The sequence below is a fragment of the Thermobia domestica genome, chromosome 13, assembly GCF_964235325.1.
Source record: "Thermobia domestica chromosome 13, izTheDome1.hap1.1, whole genome shotgun sequence".
Taxonomy (NCBI): Eukaryota; Metazoa; Arthropoda; class Insecta; order Zygentoma; family Lepismatidae; genus Thermobia; species Thermobia domestica.
The window spans coordinates 132852447-132865114 of NC_137466.1; the positions used below are offsets into that span (position 1 = coordinate 132852447).

The window sequence follows — 12668 nt, forward strand, 5'->3', positions numbered from 1 at the left end:
AAGTGAAGCGAACATGAAGGAAAAACAAAAATAAGAAATAAAAAACATAAACTACAAGTGAAATTCTACATCTAGTGTTGTCAAAAACTACAAACGTAAAAAAAGTACATATAACAGAGAATAAAAATTAAGATAAACAATAATGAACAATGTGCTATGAGCAAAACAATAACAAAATAAAATTTTTATCAATTTGTCTCACATGCTTATTAACAGTAACTACAAAAGAAGCAAAACATAATATAAAACCAGTCTTCTTAATCACGTTCATCATTTCTTATCATACATATAAAAATAATCTTAAAAACACACTACACTGGTTCATAACAGACCAACAGACATGCACACACACTGCATGACGAGGCATTTGGATTCCTGAGGTTTCATTCGTATTTATACACAGTAATTTTATGTCACTTTATCCTTAGTGATACAGTGTTCTACTTAGAGAAGCATTATCATTACTGCGATGTATTCGTTACTTTAAACTACCACATTATATCACTAATCTTCACCCATCATGCGAATTTTACTAACGTTTTAAATCACTATCGAGATAGAGAGAGTAATTCAAACCAAGAAAGGACAAAAATTCTGAAAACAAAATAACTGCATTAGCATCAAGCCGTGGAAAATTAAATGATGACAAACACCTTTGAGGGAAGCAATGAAGAACTGAGCAATCACTGGACGGCTAGTTTTTCTTTCTCATAATTACAAGTAAAAATATACCTTTTGTCAGACTATCTTCTTCGACGTAAACTACTTGTTACACTGCTACCTCCCACTGTTATCACATGTTTTAATGCAATGACACAAAATAATTCAAGCAATACATTCACACCTTAAAATAACAGTAGAAGATTTTAACTTGTTTCACTCGCATTTACTTAAATTACAACTGAGTTATTGTTGGTAATATGCACCTGATTCCGAATATCAGATGTTAATTTTCTTAAAACATTTATATGCATAAGGAAAGAGTACCTATATCTCATAAAGTGATGCCGTATACCTTTAGAAAAACTACACTGGAAGCGGTAATGGAGACATTAGTAGCTTCTTAAACGAACTTTAAATGTAAATATTTCTACTTAATTTTCATTTCAAGTATCATTGTACAGCATCAGGAAACGTAACTATGAAGCTGTAAAATTTCTAAACAACGAATCGCCTTCATTTACACATTTAACATCCGTCATTAGCAGTTACACTAAACCAATACCTATGTGAATCAGTGAGCTATCATCAGATAAAAACTGACACATTTTTTATTTTCAGGAATCATATAATTCAGTGAGATCAATACAATGAATATTTATGTACATACTGTTTTAATGAAGATATCCTGTTACAATGTGCTTTATATTTAATATAATTTTTAACCTTGTAAATATTCCCTAAACCATGGCTCTAACATTTCAGGAAAAACAATTAATCTTTCGATAAATCTTAATTCGTGGAATATTAGGGGAAAATTAGGTTGAATGATGACTAGCACATTTGACGGAACTGCTTAAGGCGATTATTCATATTTAAAAAACCTGCAAGATGGTTAAATGCTGCAAGAACATTGTTGAGGTTTCTCCGGTCATAACTTCCAAACCAAGGACATCATCATGAGCCTAACTACCATGATGTGGGTATGACCGATGTATACAACAAAGCATCTTTCGAAGTTCAAAAGCACTAACTTTCATTTGCGACTGTTTAAAAGTTATACTGCATTGCAACTTAATAAATGGATATCTAAGAAACTTAATTATGCACAAACTCATCCTAAATCATATACGCATCATTTCCAAGAGCATCCAAGAGCAAAACAAATTAGAAGAGCTTTTTAGACACTACAAACATTTGTCACTATCCAACAGCTGACAACAACTTAGTTTTGAAGGTATACTTTTGTCCTATCTTCAATCAACGTATCCTGCATCTACTTTTGACAAAGGAAAATTGAAATAGTTTAATATATCAAGGTAATCAAAATGGGTTAGAAGACAACAATCACATCGTTGAATTACTGTCACACTTGCATATCTGGAGATCTTTCAAAGATTGTATGTAGTGCTGTCAATTTTTGTCGAGATTATTTTCAATCAGAGAGAATTAGGATATAACCGATGTTCTCACGGTTACTAATAAGCTCGGCAATAATTGTTGCTAGTGTTTTTCTGACACTTATGAAGGTCATTACCTTTTTCTCACTGATGTCTAGCCCCTTCATACTACGCAGCACAGAATTAGCAAAAACTACAAATGAATTTACACATGGTATTTTAGGCAGTATGTAAGTGCTTATACAATTTGGCATTTTGAAAATAATACACGCTGGTGAGTAAAGAATGAAACATTTATTAATAAACTACCTAGCATGATGTAAGGATAGAATGTTCATTAAGAAAATTTCTAGTTTTTAAGACGTGAACTGCAACATCTCTTGTAAAGACAAAACAGCGCTTTGTCGATTTGAAGTCCAAGATACATCTTCGGAATTTAATCTGGTTTTGTGTTCCTGTACTTTTGGAAATGCTATATCTTTCACAATAATAATCTTTTACAATAATTTGCACCAGTTCTGTTGTTTGTTTTCGAAGTTGTAGCCAAAATATCTTGATAAAGTCTTTACAGTATTCCATTATGTTACAGGTTGATAGGGACTTTTTCTTTTGAAAATGTTGGTATTTAATGAGTTAGATATAATAATTTAGCCATCACCAACCCAATCGGCGTCTAGTTTGTCTCGTTCTGGATTAGTTTAAAATTAATAATTTTGTAAATAGCAATCTAATATAAAAGTTAGCTTTAAAAATAATCTATTAATAAATACAGAACTGTACTTCATATTAACAAAGTATTTCATTAACGTTTGCGATACTACTTCTAAAAATGATGGTAACATTTCAGGAGATCATTACCACGACAAACCTAATAGAACTCTTCGGACAAACTTACTTGATCTTTTTTTTAAAAAAAAATACTCTTTAATGTTGCCATCTTTTACAACTCATCTTTTGAGTCTTCTTTGTAATTGTTTAACGCTCTTTTTTTAATATTGTTTTTCACAAAAAATTTCTTCTTTATATATATATATATATATATATATATATATATATACCTTCAAGTGAATTTCTATATTAAAGGAAGATTTTGTCAGAAATAGGTCATATAAAATTAACTGATTATGTTTACTCTAAATTGATAAATGAAGTAACTAGCTAATGTCACGATTGTTCACTGATTCACACATGTTTAGATACTGATTTTACAGATTGCATATGAAATTTTTGCGAACTGACATTTATCTCCTTTTCTATTTTATAACTATAAACTAGACTATCACAAATGCCTTTGAAAAATTAAAATACACATACACACTAATCACTGCAATTCCTTTGCGCATGCATATGATGATTGGAAAATACTATGATGATGGAGCTGGACTAGGAGGGAGAAAATCGTGAGAAAATTCAGGATACTCTGACACCTCTGGACTTGTTCCGTCGGAAGATAATACAAGCGACGAAACACGAGAGGTATCTGGCTTGCTTCGCTCCCATTCATCACTATCATCATCGTCATTGTTTTGCCAACTTTGTCGCGAAGTCCATTCATAACGAGGAAAGGGTGGGGAAAGGGAATTGAGAAAAGACGCGGGAGGTGGAGGTGACTTATTTCGCCATATCTTTGATTTGTTAAGATGGCTATAGTTGAAAGCTTTAGGCAAAGGCAGAAGAAGGTTCTTTGGTGGTTTGAGAACATGGCGTCGAGAGGTATCCATCTGTGTGGGGAGTTTTTGTTTTAAGGCCTCATGTGGTGCTCGATCCTCCATTTCATCATCCGATTCCGTGAGGGAATCATCAGGTGATGCCAAATACTTTTGAGTTGGAGTAGTACATGCAGACTGTACGGCTCTTTTGCCGTCAGAGGAGCTTCTGCATCTTCTTCTGGAAGACTGAAGATTGGGATAGCTAGGTGCGGCATGCTTACTTAAGCCATATTTTTGTCTTTCGTGATGAAAACTAGAAGCGCGTACATGCTTGGTAACTGGCATAATATCTGGACGTGGAGATGGTGACTGAGAAGACGAAGGCAAGTGAATGTCAACATGAGGCAACATGTCACGGGACCGCGCAAAACAAAACTCTGTAGAAGCTCTGCCCCAAAGTGGAGCACGGCTCACATCGGAATCAGACTCCAGGCTGCTGCAGTCTTCACTAGGAGTTCCCGGAGTCGGTGGTGGGGTGACGCATTTCTTATAAGCTCGATGCCTTAAGTACTTGTGGGCGTAAGGCAAAGGTGTGACAGGTGTTCCTGGGGTTGACATGGATTTGGAGTAAGTTTTATGTATCTGTTCAAAATTAAATAGAAAAAAAGCAACAGAAAAGAAGACAAGCACACAGTTAGTTGTATTATTAACGACATCAAACATATTGCAGCAATACATAGAAATATTAAATACTACAAAAGTATGCAAAAGACATTTATTATTTAAAAAAAAAATACAAAACAAGAAATCGCACACGTTTATTTCTGTAACTGATTTCCTCAAATTTGATTCGATAGCAACTACCAAAAAAGTAGCAAATTTACTTTTTCATTCATATTTATAAAAAACGCAAAACTAATAATATAGATCCAATGATGCATCTTATCTTTAGTTTAAAACTATTTTTATGAATGTTTTCGCATCTCAAGCTTAAGTATATTACAACTAAACTATATTTCTCTATTGGAACCTGAAATTACTAGAAACCGGCTCTGATTTCAATATAATATACCATTAAGACAACTGATTCGTATCGGCATTTGAGATCGAAAATGGAACTTCCCTACACGGCACAAATGATGTCGTTCAACTTTTCCCTTCAGCAGAAAAAAAGTAATCATCACTAAGCTAAAATGAATATCTGCAATATCCTATTAATACACTAGAACAGTCAAATATATGAATTATCATATAGCAACTGAAAGTAATTTTTCAAACATCCAGATACACAATGTTATATTCATATATTAATAGTATTTATTATAGCAGTAAAATACATCACACGAGAAGTGAAAAGCCATCTGGTATTTTTAAACACAAAACATCACTTTCTTGATCTTGATAAAATATGGAGTCCCACATGTTTGAAATCTGTTTACAGTAAGGCACGGGCGTCTCTGGCAGGGGGATGGGGACGTGTCCCCCAATATCTTCTGTAGGAGAGGAAATGGATCAATGTCGAAATGATTTATACGAAAAAAGTAAAAAAAAGTAAAGAAATAGTAAGAACAGATAACTATCTACTGTTAAGTACCGGATTGGTGCAACTGAAATGGCAAAAAATAAATATGAAAAAGATGAAAGTAATAATGGCTGGGATGTTGAGGATGTGAAAATTATAGCTATAGTTTCTGAAGTTTACCATCCTTTGTCAGCCCTGAGGCTACGTGAGACGTGGATATACAGTTTAAAGTCGAATCCGAATTACATATTCAAATTCCAATGCTCTACTACTGGGAATTGAATCCGAAACCCCCACGTTTCGAAGGCGCGCATGGTACCTACTATGCCGGCTGGAAGAGCTGTAACAATTACAGAAGCCTGAGCAAGAAAGAAAGTCGAGCAGGTGCCTATTTTTTAGTATCTTGGCAGTATTATTAAGAAGATATAAAAAGTGAACGATAAATGGAAAGTAGCAGGTGAAATTGTGAAAGCTCTTTAATATGACCTGATGATAACCATGAGAAGTATACCATATGAATCACTGAATGAAGAGCTACAACATAGACTTAAATTAGAAAATTACATTGCAAAGAATGAAAACGTGAGCATTATGAAAAGAGAAAAATATTCTTGAGTCTAGGAAATTTGCATATTGAAGAATAGGTAAAAACTTGGAGCGATAAATCAATGAGAAGCATTGGGAATAAGAGAGGTAAAATAACATACCCGGAAATAATTAGAAAAGATAAAAGAACAGCATTGGAGAAGAAATTGTACTTTGAATGGCATATAGAATGTATGATGGAACGAAAGCCAAATGGAAACTTCAATGATAGCAAGTGACGTACAGTGATGAAGAAAAAATGTATTGGTAGAGGTAGAAGCTAGATCGCACTGTCTCTAAATTAAAGTAACTTCCCATTTACTTACTATTTTGACGTAAATTTTGTTGAGTCTATCAGCAATCTAGTCGTCCTCCTCAATTTTAACACACCAGAGACGCCCATCCAATACGGTAAACAATGAATTACACATTGTTATTCATATATAAAGTTCGCACTTTATTCTTTACACATTAAATCAATCAAAAGGATTACCAATATGAGTTACAATTTATTTACTTGGGAGAGACTGACTCACACTCAAATATCCTTTGACACATTCGCAGTAACGATAACGTTAATGATAGCTGACCTTGTAAGAAAACCTTCCTTTGGTTACAAGTCATAACTCAATGTATTACTGTAAAAATAGTTAAATCAATTTGTATATAGTACAGCCGTACTGAAAGGGACTCTCCCTCAATGCTATACTTTCTGTTGCTAATAGCACCAAAACAAACTGATACATTAGTTTACTCTATTCGCCTTAATAGAAGTGGTACCCAAATTAGTCCTGAATTTCGAAATTACTTTTTACAAGTGAAATGTCTTTTTAAAGATGACTTATAGTAACGGCCGTGAAATTTTGGATAAATGAAATGTTAAATCAACGTATAGTGTTTCCTCGTATATTATGCGTAACACTTTTTGAAAAGAAACCAGAAAATTGTACATGAGTCTACAAGCAGGTAGTAAATCCCCCTATCTCATCTCTACAAAAGCAGTATAATATTTAAATATATTTGAAGCGGTACCGGGTTCGATTCATGGGTAAGGGATGCCGGGATGATACTTGACCGAGGTCCCAGGCCGAATCCTTCCTTTCCCAATCCTCTCTATTTTCCTCGGATAGTGTGATTGCCGAGGGACGTCATCCTTGATACGTGAGGGGGCTAACATAGCCATACATACCGAAAGCCCAGAAATCTAATTCCTAATCCTAATCTAAATATATTTAGTATTCTACTGGAAATACATACGACCAATGATATTAAGACATCTCAGAGTAATTTCTGGTAGAGAAAGGGAAGTGGGATAAGGATGCATACACAGTTTTTTTGTTGTATGTAAGAGGAATTCTAATTTTTTAATTCCTCTTTTATATTATTTTAGAATTTAAAAAAAAAATGTCAAATAAGAAGCACTGTACTAATGATTTTTTCCACTAGATGTTGGTGTTAAGGAAATTTTTATTATATATAATGAACATTTCGGTTTACAAATTTCGGTTAATGGGGAATAACAATATACACTAACAGTACAGTACAGGGTGGGGCAAAAGTCCAGCACCACCCTTGCATTTTTGAAACGGCTTGAGGAAAGATGACGAAACTTTGGACGTGGGTAATTTGAGTGAATGCGCACCAGATGGTGCTTGAAATCCGCCATTTTGAATTCAGGTCCAATATTTCACATGGGAAGCGGGCATGCGGCTAGAATTTCACCAGAAATATGAATCTGAAGTTATTTTTCACCTAACTGTAATCAGTAATAAAATTTTGTGAAGTAAACATTGCATATGGAATCCTACAAGATATGCTATATGTATTCCTCTTTGTGCTACACATAATGCAAAACGTTTTTTCCAGTTCTGATGGATACGTAATAACACTTCTGGCATCGCAGAGTCATCATAAGTGTGCTTGATTCATTGTTCGAGATGTCGGAGATCAGCGATTTTTTCTTGATAAACAAGTCCTTTGAGATGGCCCCACATATAAAAGTCTAAGTGTGCCAATGTCGGGCGAACGGGATGGCCACTCAATTGGCCCTCAACGACCAATCCAGTGGTCCGGTAACTGTGCATCCAACCACTCCCTGACACATACTGCGTAATAAAGAGGCGCAAATTCTTGTTGGAAAAAAGACAGGGAAGTCACCTTTTGGGTTCAGCAGTGGCGAGAACACCTGTTTCTGCAGCATGTCAAGATATCTGTCCCCATGCAGGTTCCCATGGATGAACGGCCCGATGATACGAGTGTTTTATATCCCACATCATATCCTCAGCTTTTCCGCACCAATTACCCTCGACGAATCTGTCCATGCTGGGTTTCTTTCTGGCCAATAACGGTAATTATGTTTATTGACCTCATCACTAAACACAACATTAAGAGGAAACATGGGATTATCCTTACACAGCCCATTCTGCAAATTGCATTCTCCAACCTCGGTCATCCTCCGTTAGGTATTGTTACAGTTGGAGTTTGCATGGATCCAATTTGTTTGTGTGCAACACAGAGAGTATTGATCTCTGACTTCCACCTGAAACTGCAGCTAAACGTCTGCTATTGCGTTTCGGGCTTTTCACCAAGGATGCTACAACTGTCGTTTCTGTTGCCTTATCCGTTGCACACTTCGGGCGTTTACTACATTGTTTGTCGTGCACTGACCCAGAAACATGAAATTTTTGCAAAATACGTGACACTGTGGTATGTGCAATGTTGTACCTCTCTGGATGCCGGGCATTGAAGTTATCAGTGATGACTCTGGCCTTGCGTTCCCACTGATGGAAACAATTTTAATTCTTTCTTGGCGGATGAAAACCATGTTACATCATCTGAAAAGACAAACAAAACCCATTACATGATGATATATGCACAGTTTACTTCACAAATTTTCATTACTGATTAAAGTTAGGTGAACGAAAACTTGAGATTCGTATTTCTGGTGAAATTTTAGCCTAAAATCATGTGTCACATGCTTCCCTTCCCATTTAAAGTATTAGACCTGAATTCAAAACGTCGGATTTCAAGATGAGGTCATAATGTCAAATGGCACCATCTGGTGCGCCCCACTCCAATTACTCATCCAAAGTTTCATAATCTTTTCTTAAGCAGTTTCAAAAATAAAAGCGTCGTGCTGAACTTCTGCCTCACCTTGTACATGAATTACTTGAACAGGGTTTTGACGTACACTCACAAAAGATACATTCCTTTCTTGGGAAATCATGTCTGAGATTGGCTCGAGATATAAGATTCAAAGAGTTCGATTCCTCTGTATATATAAGCATAAGTTTAATTTGTTCGATATAATACTTTCCTACTAGAGAGAAAGAGACAGGAACTGAAAGCCAACTATAGAACCGGACTTCTTTTTTTTTTTCTTACTAAATTTTCCATTAATACTAAAATAAGTACTTCTTTTTTATGGTTCTATTCTCAGTGTATTATTCTATAACCTTGTTTATCCTATTAGCTTTGTTATATATACATACGTACAGGGCCGGATTTCCCAATAGGCCCGGGCCTATGGGCGCAAGCTCCCAGGGGGCGCACGGCCGAGAGAAAAACAAATATCTAGAAATAAAAATAAATGGCCATAACTTAGCATATTTTTTGAATTGATTAAAAAAAATCAGGCTAATAAAGCATTCTGATTTTGAAGTTCATTGGAAAAAATAATTGTTGGTAAAGTTAAACTATTTTTCAACATTATGCATCAACTTCGTTACAACATTGATCTCAAACACGGGAGAACTGGCTGTAGGGATGTCATTGAGCGGTACGCATCGTATTACCACTGCCACTAGGCTGGCTCGGAGTGATTAGGAGCGCATGCGCCGTGTGCGTGCCAATGTTCAAATCACTGCTCCACGAGTACCACTAAGAGATTAAAACTATTTTATAATGTATTTCAGATTTTTTTTTTTATTTATTTGCCCAAATGGCTAAATTGAACAAAACCAAAGTTATTCACCAATCTTTTGTTAATACATTAACGGTATTTTGTTAAGCCCAGAACCAAGTGAATTCCTCAAAAAACTTGCAATGATAAAATTGCATCGTGGAGTGGTGTTTAAGCAATTAACATATAGGCCTGATATAATTTTTTAATAAAGGTTTTTAGGAAAGTAACTTTAACCAGACTAGGGGGCGGAAAAAAATCATTGGGCCTAGGGGCACCAAAATGCTAAATCCGGCCCTGCATACGTAAGGTGATTCAGGTGTTTCTCTTAAATGACTTACATACTTGTAGATAATTGTACATACTTGAAGTTCATTAACATTATTAGCAAAAATTTATATTACAAGAAATCTGGTACATTGACAAGGGTCCGGAAATTTTTCATATTTTATCACATGAGTTATTCTAACAGTGACACATCATGTCCTCGAAGCTCACATATTAAAATATTAAACAATACTCAGTTGCGGTAGAGTATTTAAGAAGTCACCATAACATTGATTGCTATTAATCTGATGGAAGCATAGCACCTACCGTTCTTCGTAACATGCAATGGAGCGTTTCTGTCATCATAGTACAGTAGGCTGTTATATTATCCACACCACGGAATTGTTTGTTATTGGTTGTTTCTGGAGGGATCTACAGCTTAGCATGGGATCCGAATCACATGAACGTAAAGGCGGAATCAGTCTGGGTAATCTTGAACCAAAAAGCCAGGAATGTTACCATTTTGACTACGAGAAAGCCCTGTTTTTTGCTGCAGCAAAACGCAGTTCTGGTTCTTTGGTAATTTTCCACAAAGAGTTCTCTGGTATAGTATAATTAGAACTTCTTCGTGGTCATTATAATAACACAAATGTCATTGGAGTACCATTACTAATCCAGCGACCTAAAGCTCCTTAATCGAAAAAATGCGAAATGTGTGGATACTCCACCCTGTTGCACCCCCATTTATCTCATGAAATCATGATTTCCAACAACTCTAAAGATAACGTAATTACGGAAAACTAAAAATAAATGATCTAACAAATGTCATATCATCCCAACTATATTTCACTATCGTCAGGGGTGAGGTGCAATGTCGGCCATCCTGTAGATTGACTATTTTCAAAGACTAACATAAGAAACCTATGGTTTTCAAACTCTTTTCCTGAAAACTGATTTTTCCCCTTACTTCTTCTTCGCTTGTGGCTTCTCTAAAGATGAATACGCATACAATTGTGCCATTATCAAACAACGAAAAGAAAAAGTCAATAACGTTACTGCATATAGAAAGTAAGCATTCACAAAACAGAACCGGCAAGAGTAAAAATCAATCACCTGAATATCAGGAATGTGAGCTGCTTCTTCTGTGAAGTTTCGTCGCTCCTGTTTTGGACTAGATTTACCAGTAAATTTAAAGGAGAACTTGCGTTTTGTAGGAGATGCTGGAGTATGAGGTGTATGTGGAGAGTCAGGAACTGTTTCACCATCTAATTCCAGCATTGAGCGCGACGCAAGTTCAGTAGCCATGGCTATTGCTGATTCCAAAGTGCGTTGCGTTGATCCTGAGAGGGGTTTCACCTAAAAATATATAAAATACAGTATGATGATTTTATACTAGAAAAATGTTCAATACATTAATTATATAATTTCTCTTCTAACTGAAGAGCTTTTCCATCATGTAATTTTCATACCGATATTCAAAGCACTCCATTTTCGGGTAAAATAATTAACTATTCTTAATTGATAAACTGCGAATATTCTTAGTAGTTTCGAAAACAGTTTAAATTAGAAATGATAGAATGGTGATTAAAGGCAATTAATGGATAAGGAAAAACACTGGAAAGTATATCAAGTTCCAACTTACACTAAATACATCATTCTTCAACAATTGACAAGGTTCCTAATTTTGGAACATTTTCAGAGTTTGTGCTCATGGAATCTTACTCTGACGTCACTTTATCTTCCATGGAATTCTGTTGCTCTTGGAGCGCGAGGGCCATTTAGATCTAGTCGTATAACTCTTTACTTTATTGCTAAAAGTCTGCTGAATCACTTGAACCAGAGTTGCCTAGTTTGATGCAGAATTTGGTGTTAAATATTTACACTAGTTTACAGTCAATACTGAAACTGCAAATTGCTCGTTTACACAGTCACAAAATTCTTGCATCACGCCTTTCAAAATTCACGGATATTAATTCAAGAAAATCACTGCTTCTGTAGCTACAAGTGAGTTCTCATATTGCTTTGCTTTTTCCATGTTACTGAATTAGTCTTGGAATTATCTGTGACTAACTCGTACATAAAACACACTGGCAAAATGAAATCTCTACTAAATTAAACTAGTTTTATTTTTATTTTTAGAAATTAGAATATCTTTTTGTCAACTTAAACGGGTAAAATAAAGGAAAAGTCATCACAGTTTGTCGAAGTTCCTCGAACATGCATTCAATACTGGGCATAAAATGTAGCACGTGGTGCAAGTAAATGTGGTCATCTGTACATCAGAAAGACGAGGTGGGTATGAGTTTACAAAGGACGCCGGTATATATATATATATATATATATATATATATATATATATATATATATATATATATATATATATATATAAACAACGGAACTTATGATCTAGAACAACGCTGCTCAAACTTTTCTTCAAATGGGGAACACTTTTAATAGTCAGAAACGTTCTACGGACCATTCTACTCTTGTTTCTTTCGAAAATAACTTTGTTATTTTTCTTTCTTTGTTTGCTTTGAGCACTTATATTTTACACTATATGTACAAGTATACGCTTATAATATAAATACAGACAGTATACTTATATTTTAGAAACAGTATTAATTGAAATTCTCTTAATTTTACATTGGTATTAATACAAGAAATTACATATTAATTAATTTTTA

The 12668-nt window shown here is 34.9% G+C and overlaps 1 protein-coding gene across 5 annotated transcripts in view; it reads right to left on the reverse strand.

Annotated features, from left to right (window-relative positions):
* The window catches only part of Ack-like (activated Cdc42 kinase-like), a 190611-nt gene that overhangs the window by 11811 nt on the left and 166132 nt on the right, over positions 1-12668 (reverse strand). For 4 of the 5 annotated variants that reach the window (XM_081736496.1, XM_081736494.1, XM_081736493.1 and 1 more), the window contains one exon: positions 11098-11340. In XM_081736496.1, the coding sequence (XP_081592622.1) occupies positions 11098-11340 (243 nt within the window). Of the gene's footprint in view, positions 1-2; positions 4352-11097; positions 11341-12668 lie in introns of those variants that run through there. The other variant, XM_081736497.1, reaches the window with a different exon arrangement.